This window comes from Notolepis coatsorum, assembly GCF_963971535.1.
Source record: "Notolepis coatsorum genome assembly, chromosome: 16".
NCBI lineage: Eukaryota > Metazoa > Chordata > Actinopteri > Aulopiformes > Paralepididae > Notolepis > Notolepis coatsorum.
In genome coordinates, this window is record NC_140180.1 from 26,334,009 (window position 1) to 26,350,884 (window position 16,876).

A 16,876-nucleotide genomic window follows, 5' to 3' on the forward strand; every position below is an offset into this window, starting at 1 on the left:
GGATTGATTCTGTCAACATACCGTAATCAATCTACACGGATGTCTCGTCCTTTCCAACATGTGTACATAAATACATCGTTTTATGTAGCAGATGGCACTTGTTGTTCATGTCTCTGTGAGCAATACGTATTGCGGAGCTGGAGCTCTCCTCTCCTCACACACACAATGACGGCTCATTAGATCAACCTGGTTCACCCAATCATAATCACGCAGTGTATGGATGTGCAGATTTTGCAAAGTGAGTGCGTGCGGGTCATTGGATAAAATATGTATCATCAAGACATATCATTTGTCCTTTCGTTAAGTCTTTATTTTTATATTGTTTTGTTTTTATTCGTTAATAATACATTTGTTAATATTCCACTTATAGTTTTTGTTACCAAAGGGTAATTTTTATTTGGTTATCGTCTCATCTTCGTCATAGCTTTAGTTGGCGATATTAATACTGCAGTGAAGATCAAAATATTAAGTATTAAGGCCAAACCGTATTGTGTAGGTTCATAATCTTTGACGGAGGGATAGATTATTTAATTCTGGTAGCGTGAGCCTCCCACGCGTTACTCCTCGCCACTGAGAGTTCGAGCTGCTGCGGTGAAAAGATGCGACAGGCTGCCTCCTCATGTACCGGAGGGGACACGTGATGCAAGGCTTCTATCCTCACTACAGCCGACCAGTGGGAGGCATAGTCTAGCAACGTTCAAGACAGGGGAGGAAATAATTGGAAAATACGAAATTGGGATGGGAGAAAAATAGAAAATAAGGAGAAAAAGTGTATATAAAAATATATATATTTAATTCTTATACTGTTACAACAAATGTTTTGAATTCATTTGAGAAAATGTGTTTTATATCATAATGTTTACGTGGAACCATATAAACCCAGCTACTTTGGTAAATGGTCTGCATTTATATAGCGCTTATATCCAAAGCGCTTTACAGCTTATGCCTCACATTCACCCATTCACTCACCGACGGCGGAGGCGACCATGCAAGGTGCCAACATGCTTATCGGGGAGCAGTTAGGGTTTAAGTGTCTCGCTCAAGGACATATCGACACGCTGCCCGGGAGGAGCCGTAATCAAAGCGGGAACCTTACGATTACCACTCTACCTCCTGAGCCACTCTCGCCCTACTTTGAGAAACTCCCTGTAGTAGAGACCATAGGCAAAAAAAACGTCCCAAACCAGGCAGGTCCCCATGTGGAGATGTGGTCATATTTAGTTGTATCCGTTGTATCATTTAGTTATATCGGTGGTAATCTGAAGAGATGCACGGGAGTTGCACAAACACATTTTTTTATCTTATGTTGTGGGACTTGTACAGCACTTTGGTCACCTTTGTTGTTTTTAAATGTGCTCTAGTGGATTGGATTGGATTAATTAAATTAATAATGAGTCGGGAGCTGCGCTGCCTGGGCGGCTGCTCTCCGTTACACAGCCAACGACATTACATTACATACCGTAATTCCTCTAATAGTGACCGGTATTCAAATACAAGCCGGGTCTCTATTAATGGCCGGGTGCGCTCTTGAGCTAAGCAATTATAAGCCGACCTCCTAATACAAGCCGGGTTACTAATATACTGAGCTGCATACTGAGCTAGTTACTTGATTTCACTTTGAAAACGTTGAAATGACCAGTGACCACCTGTAATTGCACTGTTTACTATTTCATACAGTACTTGGTTTCAATAAATGAACCCAGTACATTTTACTGGGTTCAAACTGACACAAAATGTTGATTCATTCATTATGATCTGTTTGAAAATTTGAAATATAGGCCTCTCTCTTATACATGCCTCCTCCTAATAAAAGCCTGGTACCCGCTACAGTTTAAGCAAATACAAGCCCGGGTCACTATTGGAGGAATTACGGTAATTATGTTGCAACCTTCGTCTATAAAGCAAACAATTATATAAATATTTATATGTAGTTAATGGAGACAAAGGCAGAATTCGACTTAACTAAGCATGTTTTATTAAGACGTGTTTGTATATGGGTCGGGACACTGCTGCTGACTGGGTGTCTCATCAAACACCGGTAAAACAAAATACTATAGAGAATTGTCAGTGCTGTAAAGTTTAAACCTTTTTAAATCTTAGACAAACGAAACGCTTTTATGAAATATTGTCTCAGTGTAAGCCGTCATTTGAGGCTTTATAAAAGCGCAAGATTTTACTAAACGAAGCTTCAAAGTATTTAAGACAGCCCTAGTGACTAGAGATGACCTGTGTCTTGATTGTCTTCCCCAAACAGTATATGCAGTGCCAAAACATCCCCGGGAACATTGAGCTGACGGTGAACATCCTCACCATGGGCTACTGGCCGACGTACGCCCCAATTGAGGTGCACCTGCCTGCTGAGGCGAGTGCTCTGCAAACATGGGAACCTTCACACCATGCTGCTTTATGACCTGCCATGCAATAAACATGCTACGTGTTGGTTTTATTTCAACACCTGTGTTATCTCTGTCCAGATGGTACGGCTGCAGGAGATCTTCAAGACGTTCTACCTGGGAAAACACAGTGGCAGGAAGCTTCAGTGGCAATCAACGCTAGGCCATTGTGTCTTAAAAGCAGAATTTAAAGAGGTAGCCGGTTGATTTCTTTCACTCAATCTCTAAATTAACCACAGTGTAATTAATAGGGTTTCTTTTTCTTTGCATATTCCTTCTGGAAAAAAAATGCATACATGTGCTCATTTCACCAGTGGGGGTCAGAGTTCAGGGTTAGCCCTTTGCACTGCCCCTGAAGCAGGTATTGTTTCATTGTCCTGCTCTGGGACACTTTGACAGGGACAGACAGATTTGCTGGTGCAGGGATCGACCTTTGAACTTCCGGTACCAGGCCCACCCTGCCGGAGGGTTTCAGGGCTTTCCCGGGATTTTCAAACACGATGGTGCAGAGTTAAACATTTGCAATAAAGAAAGCCTTTATTTCCTGCAACTTAAAAACATAATTTCAATAAAATAGCAAACACAAGGGTAAGTTCCAAATATTTACAGTCTATAAGGTTGCACAATAGGTTAACGTTGAACACATGCACGCATACACACACACAGTGGAACAAAGGAACAAAGGAACAGAGGATCAAGCAGTCACGTATTAGACAATGATGCGTCTGTTCCTAAGCTGGCCCAAAAAAATACTTCTTTTTTTAAACACATGGTGGCACTGTCACGTTGTCATAGTGGTGACGATGGCCCCTATGCCATTGTTTAGGGAAAGCCCGGTTTTTTGTAATTTTTTTATCATATTTTGTATTGTCACCCAAGCAATAAGGCTAAATCCTCACAGTTGTTGTCTTTTTGTTCTTTGCCAAACAGGGCAAAAAGGAGCTCCAGGTGTCCCTGTTCCAGACACTCGTGCTCCTGATGTTTAACGAGGGGGAGGAGTTCACCCTGGAGGAGATCAAACTGGCCACAGGAATAGGTTTGTAGAGTCACACCATGGGCCTGTTCATCAACACTGGGATTTTGGTTAAGAAATACAGCTTCAGGAGAATTTGAATTTATTTGTAAGGGACAATGTATATGAACTCATTCTGCGCCAGTCACGAGAAAAGTTGGGTTTTAATCGTTATTTCTTTTATTAGCTATATCCATTCATTTTTCATCCATCCAGCCTGATGTTATCATTGAGAATGGGTCTGAGCTCGCAAAGGGCAAATACCGCCGCCTACGCCTTCCAGCCGGTATTGCACTCTATTAGGAATGATGTAGTTTCTTTTCTGGGCCGATCTGAGCCGTGCGGGCGGGGTTTAAATACTCCGGCAGGACGAGCGTTTACAACGATACATCTGCGAGGCTGCCCCCACCCCCCCCTTCATATGCAATGCCGGACAACGTGGGACGGACCTCCACGAGCAGTATTTGGAATGGCGATCAGATAATTGGATTTTTTTTTGCATTACATCAGAGACGAGGTAAGAACACTATATATCCAATCTTGCGTTGATCTGATATTTCTTTCTCCCGCGATCGAAGCTGTGTGTGTGGACTGTGTGTTGTTTACCGTTGGCTGCAGTGGGGGGGGGGGGGGTGAGCGCCCCGCTAATAACGATAATCTAGCATTGATTTCAGGAAGATTCGATAATCAGGCGAAAAATTTCCGTGATAAGTGCATTCCACTATAATATATATAAAATAAAATATGTATAAAACGGAAACGTACGAATGAAAAAACAATCAGTTTTTTGCATGTTGACCAGAAGCAACTCACTGACAATCAACAGTGTTATTAGACCCATAGCTATAATATAATAATAAGATATATTTTAAGCACTCGCAAATTTCGCAGTCTCCCCATTGATTAAAGCAATGGCGTTCTAGCGCCCCCTGGCGCTGAATGAGTTAATGAACATTCAGCATTTTGCAATAAAACATTGATGTAATAAATAAACCCGAATTAGCCAGGGCTAATTTTCATTGGTAGTCCCCACATAGAACCACAAAAGACAAAGTGCATACAGTACATAAAACCAGAAATACGATACATAGAACCACAAATACATAAAACCATGAAACCAGGAATGCATACGGTACAATTACAAGTTTTTTTTTTTTTTTTATCCACTTTTTCTCCCATTTTCTATATTTTCTCCCATCCCAATTTCGTATCATCCAATTCAACCCTCCCCTGTCACGAACGCTGTTTCTTGCCTCCCACAAGCCGGCTGCAATGTGGACTAAGTCATACATAGCACAAGTCCCCTCCGGTACTTGAGGTAACAGCAGTCGCATCTTTTCACCTGCGCAGCTCGATCTCTCAGTGTCGAGGAGTAACGCGTGGGAGGCTCACGCTGCCCCCGACACTTCCTGATTCTACTGCGCAGGCGCACCAACCGACTTGTAGTAGTCGCTTGTTCACAACGCCCGATCCCCACCCTTCAGTTTCCCTTCCCGTAATACGGCCAATGTGTATTACTGCGGACGACCAGCTAAACTGAAAACAATGTGGAGAGCTGGTACAATTACAAGGTTAAAACACAAAGCAGAAGTAGAAATTACACAAGTAATACTTATCCTAAAATGCGACTAGAGCGCTATCTAGGTGGGGCATATCCTAAAGTGCAAATGCTAAAGTGCGAGCTAGGCTAGGCTAGTTTTAAAGTGCATATTAGGCAGTGCCTATCATAAAGTGCTCATTGCTATCATAAATTGCTTATCGCCCCCCAAATGCCACTAGGCCTAGTGTTCACAGGTCTGCCTGCCTATGAGCCATGATTTAAGCTGTCTCTTCAGAGCAGCAAACGTAGGACTTTCTCGAATAGCCATAGGCAATGCATTCCAGCTAGTGCAACCTTTAATAAATAGAACATTCTGTGGAAAAGTAGACTTTCTAGGTTGGTTCAAACAATCTCCTGCCGACCATACCCACATGTTCTTTTCCTGCCCCAGCCTTGCCACATTCTGGTCCAAAATCTTCAAAACCATTGGCACAGCATACAATACCATTATCACCCCTGATTCACTTGTGGCCTTGTTCGGTGTCCCTCTGCAACGTGTTCTTGCCTTCACCACCTTACTGGCCAGGCGACTCATTCTCCTTAAAGGAACACGCCAACTTTTTGGGAAATTAGCTTATTTGCCATTACCCTGGAGTTAGACAAGCAGATGCATACCCTTTTCTTCTCTGTGCATGCATTGCATTAGGCTTAGGGAACAGCCGCACCGTTAGCCTATCTTAGCATCATTCACTGGAAGTAGGTGTGCCAGTGTAGCCTAGTTCCCAACAGTCACGAAATACACTCTAAATACACATGTTAAAAAATTTACATTTTCGTTTTCTAAGAAGATATATACTCTGAACTATTTTTTTCTGAACCACTGTTGCCGGGGCACAGTGATTTCTCCACAAGTCCTTGGCTTGTGGAGAAATAAAATTTAAAAAAATTGACATTTTCGTTTTCTAAGCAGCAAGCAAGGCTAACGGTTCGGCTGTTCCCTAAGCCTAATGCATGCACTAGGGGTGTAACGGTACACAGAAGCCACGGTTCGGTACGTACCTCGGTATTGCGGTCACGGTTCGGTACGAGTTCGGTACAACAGGAAAAACATATTCATAAGACAGCCGGAATAATTATTATATATTTATAATAATAATAATAATAATTATTATTATTATTAAATAGAAAACATTTTACCACTTGCCGTGGTAGTCAGTGATACTGGTGTCATTCTGTGTTCAGGCATCCACTGAGTAAATTAATTGCCTACTGCCCCTTTAACAACTTAGGCTTGTTAAGTTTCAGTTTCACTTGTAGAGAGGATTTAACTGCACGTGAAGACGGATGACATGTTACACAATGGCATTTGGATTTAACAATATTTTGGATTTAAACACAGTAGCAGGTCAACTGGAGAGGAGCTCAGATGATCAGTCCGGAAAAGTATGTAGGCTATTGCTTTTTTTTCTTTCTGTCAGCTGTGAGAGAATGTCCGCGGGTCCTCACGCAGGAGATAGTTGGCGTGTGTGTTGGTGACACACCAACTTTACTTGGTGTGTGTCTTTGTGTGTGTCATAGGGCGAACAAGAAAACGAAAGAAAACTGTAAAATTGTAATGACCCTGCTCCTGCTGTGTTACAAACATGATATAATTCATTCAAGGTTTTGATTTAGGGACACCCGACACCTGTACTAGTAAGGCGGGGAGGGGAGACTCGCGGGGAGAAACAGCCTGCAGTGCGCGTTGTTATGGTCTGTCCGCTTGTCATCGTGCGTGTGTTTACAAGCTTCAACGTTTTATTAATCATCTAAATTTGGCAATACAAGCTTAATATTCAACGTTAAAGATCAATGTAAGCCAGTGTAAAGTAAAGTAAAGATATTGAGCATAGATTTGTAAAATGTGCAACCCTAGTTTCACCTAGTGGTACGCGACGTATTCATCGTATGGATGCACGTACCGCACCGTCAAGCCCATACCGTAAATTTGTGGGACGAATACACATACCGTTACACCCCTAGCATGCACAGAGAAGAAAAGGGTATGTATCTGCTTGTCTAACTCCAGGGTAGATGGCAAATAAGCTAATTTCCCACTGGAGTTCGGAATGTGCAACCATGCCAGGTACTCTGGATTTAGCCTGCATTAACTTAAAGAAATACTTTGCCCAAAAATTCTAATTTGTATATCAGTTACTCACCCTGTGATGCCTTGAATGCATGAAGATTTTCTTGCACGCCTCTGCAGTGAAGGTAGAATCCAGAAAATGGTAGCCATACTCGTTGGAATTGATGTTAACTGGGGCAAGTTTTAACAACAGCAGAACTATATCAAAACATCAATTTACAAACTCTCAAACACATCATTCAGTATATTTTGAGTCTCATTTAAAAACGAAAGACTCCGGTTAACAAGTCTGTTACTTGTGGGAACAAGTATCTCACATCAGTTTTAAAGGTCCCATGTCTTATAAATGGCCTTTTCCAGTGTTTAGCATTGTTTCCTAGCAATGGGGGATTATATCAATGGGGTCTGTTTCTCTAATTCTCATTTTGACTCATCAGTCTAGTCTCGAGTTCACGAGATCCTCCCTCAACTAAGCCGTTCTGATTTTACTGTTTTGCTGACGTGAATAAGGCACTGGTTGTAGTCACTAGTCACCGCCCACAATCAACAATTCGCTCAACACAGGCATTAAAGAGTTCCGTCTTGAGACGGATATCCGTCAATTTGATTCGGAGTTCCGTCATTTGATTCGGAGTCGTGACGGATTTTAACCTGGTATAATAGGATTTGTAGATGCATACAGATTGAAACTAAATTGAGCCAATCAGAGGCGTCAAATATCATGAAAAATGTCATTTTGACCATTCTAACCAATCAAACGTGAGCTTGGCGCACACACACGCTGCTCGCAGTGCCCTCCCCCTCACAGACCCGTCTCATTCGCACCGAAGATAGCAAGCGTGCAGGTCCTCCTTTTTTTTTTTTTTATTATCTTTTTTCCTCCGTTTTTCTCCCATCCCAATGTTAGTCGTTATGCCAATTCCCAATCCCCTTCCAGGTCGCTGCGCACCTACCCCCCACAGTCGGTCTGCAGGGAGAGTGGAGGCTATCACGTAGGGATGTCCCGATCACGTTTTTTTGCTCCCGATCCGATCCCGACCAATACCGATCTTTCCCGATCCGATCAAAAAAAAAAAAAAAAAAAATCTTTTACTTTTTTTTATTTATTCAACAAACATGACCATGTTCACGTCTTAAACTCATACTGAGGCCTTAGTTTTGGGTTTAAATTGCATATCACCATTCATTTATTTATTGTCACAAAGAGCAGAAGAATTTTGCCAAAACAAACCAATAGTATCCAGCTGCAGAACGGCAGACTGAATGAATGAATGAAAACTTTATTTAACAGATTGCAGAATGGGTACAATACAGTACGGCTCAATACATACAATTGTTAAGGGGATGCAGACCTGAGAAAGACATTTGTCTTGTTTCCATCAGGGTCCCCCATTTTCAATTCATATAGACATTTATGACATACACAACATGCATGACATTTATGGCATAGGGACATATAGGTATTTAGTACTGATACATTTGTGACATAAACGGTATTCAAATATACAGTACTGTTACCCCTAGATCCTGACAGAGTATATACATATGATGGGGAGGGGACTGTACATTTAGGAGGGGGTGGGTGGGTGGGAGAGAAATATACATACGGCGGGGAGGGAATATATACATGTGGTGGGGAGGAGACTGTCTATTAGGAGGTGTTCAAGTTTCTTTAATAGTTGTCATACAGAAGTACAGAATACTTTTATACAAAATGCTTCTTACTGTTACGCTCCAGAGACTGTGCAAGACAAGATAAGTATGAAATAAAATAACATACCGTAATTCCTCTAATAGTAACCGGGTCTCAAATACAAGCCGGGTCTCTATTAATGGCCGGGTGCGCTCTTGAGCTAAGCAATTATAAGCCGACCTCCTAATACAAGCCGGGTTACTGATATACTGAGCTGCATACTGAGCTAGTTACTTGATTTCACTTTGAAAACGTTGAAATGACCAGTGACCACCTGTAATTGCACTGTTTACTATTTCATACAGTACTTGGTTTCAATAAATGAACCCAGTACATTTTACTGGGTTCAAACTGACACAAAATGTTGATTTATTCATTATGATCAGTTTGAAAATTTGAAATATAGGCCTCCCTCTTATACAGGCCTCCTCCTAATACAAGCCTGGTACCCGCTACAGTTGAAACAAATACAAGCCGGGGTTACTATTAGAGGAATTACGGTAGTATAGCATGTAAATTAGAAGTAAAAAATGAGGTCACAGTGTTCAGTATAGACATATGTACAATGTTCGATGCATAATAGACGTAACTGAGTTACCATATAACAATATACTATGCAGTGTACTAATATACAATACTATATAGTGCAAAGCAGAAATGGGATGAGGTACAGTTTAGGTACAATTTACAGTAGGTGTACGAGTTGTAGTGCAAATCCTTTATCAATAAATATAAAGTGTGTTTGTGTGATCTAAAGTGTGGAGAGTGGGTGCTGCAGTGTGTTGTTTGTTTAAGTGAGTGTGTGCGTGTGGGTGTGTGTGCTATGTGCATTTGATGGTTGTTGCATAGTGTTTATTGTTCGTTGAGCAGCCTGATGGCCTGGGGATAGAAGCTTCTTCTGAGTCTTTCTGTGCTCGCCTTAAGACTCCGGTATCGCTTGCCTGACCGCAGCAGTTCAAAGAGGCAGTTGTTCGGGTGGCTGGAGTCCTTGATGATTCTCTTCACCTTCCCCCTGCACCGCTTGTTGTAAATGTTCTGGAGGGTGGGAAGCCCCCCTCCAATTGTGCGTTCGGCTGAACGTGTCACTCTTTGTAGTCTGCTACGGTCTTGTGCAGTGCTATTCCCAAACCAGGAGGTGATGTTGCCAGTCAGGATGCTCTCTATTGTACATGAGTAGAAGTTCCTAAGGATCTTCGGACTGACTTGGAACTTCCTTAGGCGCCTGAGTTAGTAGAGGCGTTGTCGTGCCTTCTTCACAACACTGTCAATGTGTGTGGTCCATGTCAAGTCCTCGGATATGTGGGCTCCGAGGTACTTGAAACTGTTCACTCTCTCAACCGGTGCCCCGTCGATGCTGAGGGGGCTGTAGTCCTTGACCCCCGACCTCCTGAAGTCCACAATCATCTCTTTTGTTTTGCTGACGTTCAGGGAGAGGCAGTTCTCCTGACACCACTGTGACAGATTCTCTACCTCTTCCAGGTAGGCCCTCTCGTCGTTGGCAGAGATCAGGCCCACCACTACTGTGTCATCAGCAAATTTGATGATTGTGTTGTTGTTCCGCTGTGCCACGCAGTCATGTGTGTACAGGGAGTAGAGGAGGGGGCTCAGAACACAGCCCTGGGGGGCCCCTATGTTGAGCGTGATGGATGAGGAGGTGCAGTTGCCTGCTCTTACCACCTGGGGTCTGCCCGTCAGGAAGTCCAAGACCCACTGGCAGAGGTCATAGTTCAAGCCCAGGTCCCTGAGCTTGGCTATGAGTTTGGAGGGGACTATGGTATTGAATGCTGAGCTGTAGTTGATGAACAGCATTCTCACATAGTTCCCCTGCCTCTTGTCCAGGTGTGATGCTGCTGTGTGCAGCACATGGGCTATGGCGTCCTCCGTGGACCTGTTGGGGCGATATGCAAATTGCAGGGGGTCCAGGTTGATGGGGAGGGAGGAACAGATGTAGCCCTTCACTAGCTTCTCAAAGCATTTCATGGCTATGTAGGTGAGGGCTACAGGGCGGTAGTCGCTGAGGCAAGCAGGCATCGATTTTTTGGGTACAGGGATGATGGTGGACTTCTTCAGACAGATGGGGATGACAGCCTGTTCCAAGGACAGGTTAAAGATGTCAGTGAATACCGGGGCCAGTTGGTCGGCACAGACTTTTAGGACGCGGCCGGGGATGCCGTCCGGTCCTGCTGCCTTCCTGATATTCACTTTTTTAAAGATCCGTCTCACCTCATGCTCTGTTACTCTGAACACTGAGTCTCCATCAGCAGACCCCCCCCCCCCCCCCCATTGCCGTGGTTTGTAGGCTGGTGTTGTAATTCACAGCCTCAAACCTTGCATAGAAGGAATTGAGATCATTTGCTAAGGAGAAACGCTGTTCAGTTTGAGGGAGGTGCCTTTGTAATCTGTCATTGTTCTGAGGCCCTGCCACATACCTCTAGAGTCAGCCTGTTCAAACTGAAGTTCAACTTTATCCCTGTAACGCCGTTTTGCCTCTATTACTGCTCTCCTGACGTTGTATCTTGCTGTCTTGTGTTCTTCCATGTTGCCTGTCACCAGCCCGGTGTTGTAGGCTGATGTGCGCACTTTCAGAGCCTCACGGACGGATTTATCTACCCAGGGCTTTTGATTTGGGTAGATTCTAATTGTGGTAGAGGGGATTGTTTCTTCTACCAGAGTACAGACAAAGTCAAGCACCGTTTCAGTGTATTCGTTAATATTGGCTGTGTTATCACGGAATACCCTCCAGTCTGTGCATTCAAGCGCAGCTTGGAGTGTCTCCTCTGACGTCACAGTCCAACGCTTGGTGGTGGGGGTTTTGGGCATTTACGGTGGCCAGTTTCGAATTGCAGCCTCCCGTAGGTGCTCTTTAAGAGCGGTTTTGAATGTGGGCAGGGATTCACATTCCTTTACAGCTTTGGGTAGGGCATTCCACATTGTTGTGGCATAATTGCGAAACGTGTTTAGTCCCTTGTTTGAGCCGAATCTGGGTTTAACATGATTTGTTGAGCTTCCTCTGGTGTAGTGGTTGTGGTATTCACTGACCTTTGGGAAGTATTTTGACATGTACATGGGCACCCCGGTCGTATAGTGTATCTTGTAGACCAGGCCCATTGCAAGTTACTGTACTCTGTCGTCTACTCTAAGCCATCCTAGGTTGTCAAAGTGGGCAGGGGTGAGGTGGGTTCTGGGGTTCAGGTCAAGTAATAGTCTGACCAGTTTGTTTTGTGATGTTTGTAATTTTGTTTTAAGCGCCTTTGAGGTGCTTTGGTACCATGAGGTGCACGCATAGTCATAGTACCCTTGAATGAGTGCTCCTGCCAGAGTCTTCAGGGTATTCTTGTTTACCAGAGGGGAGATCCGGTACAAGAATCTAGTTCGTTGGTTGACTTTTTTTATTACATTGGATGCCATTTTGTCACAGGAAAGATTTGCCTCTAGGATGGAACCCAGGTAGGTAATTTCGTCTTTCCTTGTGACAATATTGTCACCCACTGTAACTGAGAAGCCGTCGGTCTTGCTGAGTTTGTTATTTGAACCGAAGAGAATGGACTCTGTTTTGCCCATGTGTAATGATAGTTTGTTATCAGCGAGCCATATGCAGATTTTGCCTAGTTCCGAGCTGAGGTTTTTTTTAACCTGCAACTTGTTCTTGTCAGAGACCAGCAGGGCTGAGTCGTCCGCAAACGGGAACAAGTTGCAGTCACAGGCTGACGACATGTAATTTGCATAAATTAGGAAGAGTAGCGGTCCTAGTATGCTTCCTTGTGGAACACCACAGCTCACTGTGAGGGGGGGGGATAGAGTACCGTTTACCTCTACCATCTGTTCTCTCCCCTCCAGGTAGGATTGCATCCAGCTCACTGATAAGCTATCAAAACCAATTGCTTTTAGCTTGTCCATCAGAATGGAGTGATTGACAGTGTCGAAGGCCTTTTGTAGGTCCAGCATGACCATGCCGCAGTATTTGCCCGCGTCCACCTCTTGTTTGATGTGGTCGTTCAAATAGAGGAGGCATGTGTCAGTGGAGTGGGACGTTCTGAAGCCAGATTGGAATTCGTAGATTAGATTTTTTTCCGCCAGGTACTTTTCGACCTGTTCGTAGACTATTTTCTCCATGACTTTCGAGATGGAGGTAAGAATAGAAACAGGGCGGTAGTTGCCTGGGTCTAATTTGCTGCCCTTTTTGTGCAGAGGGGTCACTCTCGCAATTTTGAAGTCCTGAAGACCAGCCACACACTCAGACCCAAACGCATTTCCTTTGATTTAATTATACATCAAATGATTTATGTCAAGGATTGCAATGCCTCGCTTGAATGAAGTAAACTTTTTACCTGGATAACGTCAACATTCAGGGTGAATGTAATGTGAGAAATTGGGATACAAAATTTTTAAATAAAAAATGTATTTGGGTCTGAGAGTGTGGCTGGACTGCCGTTCTGCAGCTGGATACTATTGGTTTGTTTTGGCAAGTTTCTTCTGCTCTGTGTGACAATAAATAAATGAATGATGATACGCAATTTAAAACAAAAACTAAGGCCTCATTATGAGTTTAAGACGTGAACATGGTCATGTTTGTTGAATAAGTTAAAAAACACACTAGCCAGGGGAGCTCCCGTAGCTCACCGCATATCTCGGCGCTATTTCTGCGTCGGGGAAAACCGTGCTCGTCACGGATCTGGGGGACACGAGTTCGATTCCCGGACCCGCCGTCATTTCTCAGAATGTCTTCCCCTGCTCTACATCCCATTTCAACCTGTTTCTGTCGGTCATGCTTGACCAGAAAAAGCTTGACCCACCAGCTTTCCCACCCCTAACACTGCCAAATCGTGTTAGTATGAACGACCAGCCAAGCTGATAGCAATGCGGAGAGCTGGGCTCGAACCCAGTGTCTCCTGCATTGGTGGCGAGCGCCTTGCCCACTACACCTAGCCGCCCGTGCAGGTCCTCTTTTAACACCACTGAAGCATTAAACAATGGCCCAGTAAACTATTCACTTTAGTTTAATACACAAGGCGTTGTCTAACGTTATCTAGCTGGCTAGCTGATAGCTCATAACATAATTGAAATTCGTTTTTGCAGCTGTGGCTAACATTAGCTAGCTACCGATCTTCGGCTGGCTAACGTTAGCTACTTAGCAACTGTAGCTAGCTAATACGGTCTGCACTGGCTGGCTAACTTTTAATTCGCAATGGAGTGGAGCTAACCAACTGTACAAATCGATGTGATTGTCTGAGACTGTATTTTGTACGGTTGGCTGCCTGGCTGTTGTGGATTCGGGTAGCCAGCTAGCAGCTAACATCAACTCAACGTCAACACTCTGTTGACACTCTGAGCTAGTTTGCCGACAGCAATGTAACAAACAATATGGTCCGTGCGGAACCCTTATCCCCAACACATAGTTCCGTGTGTGAATAATGTCACAAAAGATGAACCCAAAGTTGAATATAGTAAGAATCAGAGGTGGGACCAAGTCATTGTTTTGCAAGTCTCAAGTCAGTCGCAAGTCTTGGTACTCAAGTCCCGAGTCAAGTCCCAAGTCAAGACAGGCAAGTCCCAAGTCGAGTCCCAAGTCAAGACTGACAAGTCCCAAGTCAAGTCCCAAGTCCTAACCTTTAAGTTTCGAGTCCTAAACAAGTCATAATATGCGTTTCACCAAAAAAGTTTCATTATCAACTTGTTGGCAAAACATAATCTAATTTCTATAAATGTAATAATATTCAGAATCAGTCTTACAACTAGATACAATTGGGCAAGAGCTGCTTGAAAACCAGTTCAGGAGTATATTGAGAAAAAAAAGAATAAGGATCACCATATCCATTTTAAAGGTAGGATAACAATAACCAACATATTGTCTTCCCACTTGGACCAATCATTTATTTAACGTCTGCCTGCCCTGTATATACAGTCTAATGAGTCTATGGCACATGATCCATAATAGCAGACCTTGGTTCAACTAACTAGTCTACCTTAACCCTTTATCAATTTTGGGGTATAAAAAATCTGTACTGAAATGACAAGGCATCTCTGCATTTCATATATTAGGTAGTTTATTAGGTATTAGAATTAGGTAGGGCCTAATTCGTGTGCGAGTTCTCTCTCTCCCTCTTGGATAAAATAACAAACTCAGCAAGGCCAACGGCTTCTCTGTTACAATGGGTGACAATATTGTCACAAGGAAAGATGAAATTACCTACCTGGGTTCCATCCTGTGACAAAATGGCAACCAATGTAATAAAAAAAAGTCAACCAACGAACTCGATTCTTATACCGGATCTCCTCACTGGTAAACAAGAATACCTTGAAGACTAACAGGAGCACTCATTCAAGGGTACTACGACTATGCTTGTACCTCATGGTACCAAAGCACCTCAAAGGCACTAAAAACAAGATTACAAACATCACAAAACAAACTGGTCAGACTACTGCTTGACCTTACCCCTGCCCATTTTGACAACCTAGGATGGCTTAGAGTACATCAACTTGCAATGGGCCTGGTCTACAAGATACACTACCACCATGTACATGTCGAAATACTTCCCAAAGGTCAGTGAATTCCAGGACCACAACACCAGAGGGAGTTCCACAAATCATGTTCAACCCAGATTCGTCTCAAACAAGGGACTAAACACGTTTCGCAATTATGCCACAACAATGTGGAACGCTTTTTGATTTGGTCAAGTCAAGTCCAAAGTCATCAAATTCGTGACTCGAGTCTGACTCGAGTCCAAGTCATGTGACTCGAGTCCACACCTCTGGTAAGAATAGTACTAGGCTATATTATAACACATCTTTGCAAGTAGATTACATTAGCAAAATGCCCTTTTGACATGTAGCCTACATATTCATAATCATGAAAGTTTATTTGGAAGTATTTTATATTCTGTACTTAGTTTTAAAGTGGTCAGACAGTTCCCTCTGTGTGTAATACAGACAGTCTTCACACATTCATAAATAACACTTACAGAAAAGCTTATTGTGCACTGTAATACGTTTTGTTCAATGGGGGATTTTTTTATGTACCGAATACCGTGAGACCATGGTATTTTTGCACAAGGTTATCGTACCCTCAAAATGTCATACCGGCGCATGCCTAGTTACACCATAGGCTACACTACTAGGTCTACACTATACTATAGTTTAAGGCTACCTTCACTGTTTTACTGCATTACAGTACTGTTATATTGTCGTTTTTTTATCAATAAAAAAAATATATTACATATATATTGTTGGTGCTCCTTACATTTTGGTGGGTGCTCCTACATTTTTTCTGGTGCTCCCAACTTTTTGAAGTTGGGAGCACCAGTGCTACCAAGTAAAAATGTTAATTTCGAGCCCTGCATAATTTGAACTATAGACAATACATAATTTGAACTATACACAATACTGAATTTGAACTATACACAATACTGAATTTGAACTATACATTTACATTTAGTCATTTAGCTGACGCTTTTATCCAAAGCGACTTACAAGTTCTGTACGACAAGTCATCAGGAAGGGCACAACTCTATCAGCTGAGTAACAATGTTCATCAAAGTGTTGAGTGCTACAGTGTAGGTTAGTTTATTAGGACAAGTGCATGACAGTAAGGTTAGTTAGGGTTAGATATTTTTATTTTTTTATTATTATTATTATTTATATTTATTTTTTTAATTCAGATAATGGTTGAAGAAGTGCGTCTTTAGTCGACGGCGAAAGATTGGACGGGTTTCGGCTGTCCTAACTGGGGTGGGTAGTTCATTCCACCATTGTGGGGCAAGGACTGAGAATAGGCGACTTCTCTTTGATGACCCTCCCGGAGCTTGGATAGGAGTAGGTCTGAGGCGGCCAGAAGATGCAGAGCGTAGGGGTCTTGAGGGTGTGTAGTTAGAAACCATTGACCGGAGGTAGGCGGGAGCGGTTCCCTTTGCCGCACGGTATGCTAGGTCGAGGGCCTTGAAGCGGATTCGTGCAGCAATGGGGAGCCAGTGCAGGTCCCTAAGAAGTGGGGTGACATGGGCCGACTTCGGTAGGTTTGAGATCAGGCGGGCCGCTGCGTTCTGAATGAGTTGAAGAGGCTTGGTGGCAGTGGCCGGGAGGCGGGAGGCCAGCGAGCAGTGCGTTGCAGTAGTGT

At 43.3% G+C, this 16,876-nt stretch overlaps 1 protein-coding gene across 1 annotated transcript in view; it reads left to right on the forward strand.

Annotated features, from left to right (window-relative positions):
• cul4b (cullin 4B) overlaps positions 1-16,876 on the forward strand; it is a 53,241-nt gene that overhangs the window by 14,965 nt on the left and 21,400 nt on the right. The window contains exons 15-17 of the mRNA XM_084332464.1: positions 2,255-2,362; positions 2,475-2,588; positions 3,324-3,429. Coding sequence (XP_084188590.1) covers positions 2,255-2,362; positions 2,475-2,588; positions 3,324-3,429 — 328 coding nt within the window. The remainder of the gene's footprint in view (positions 1-2,254; positions 2,363-2,474; positions 2,589-3,323; positions 3,430-16,876) is intronic.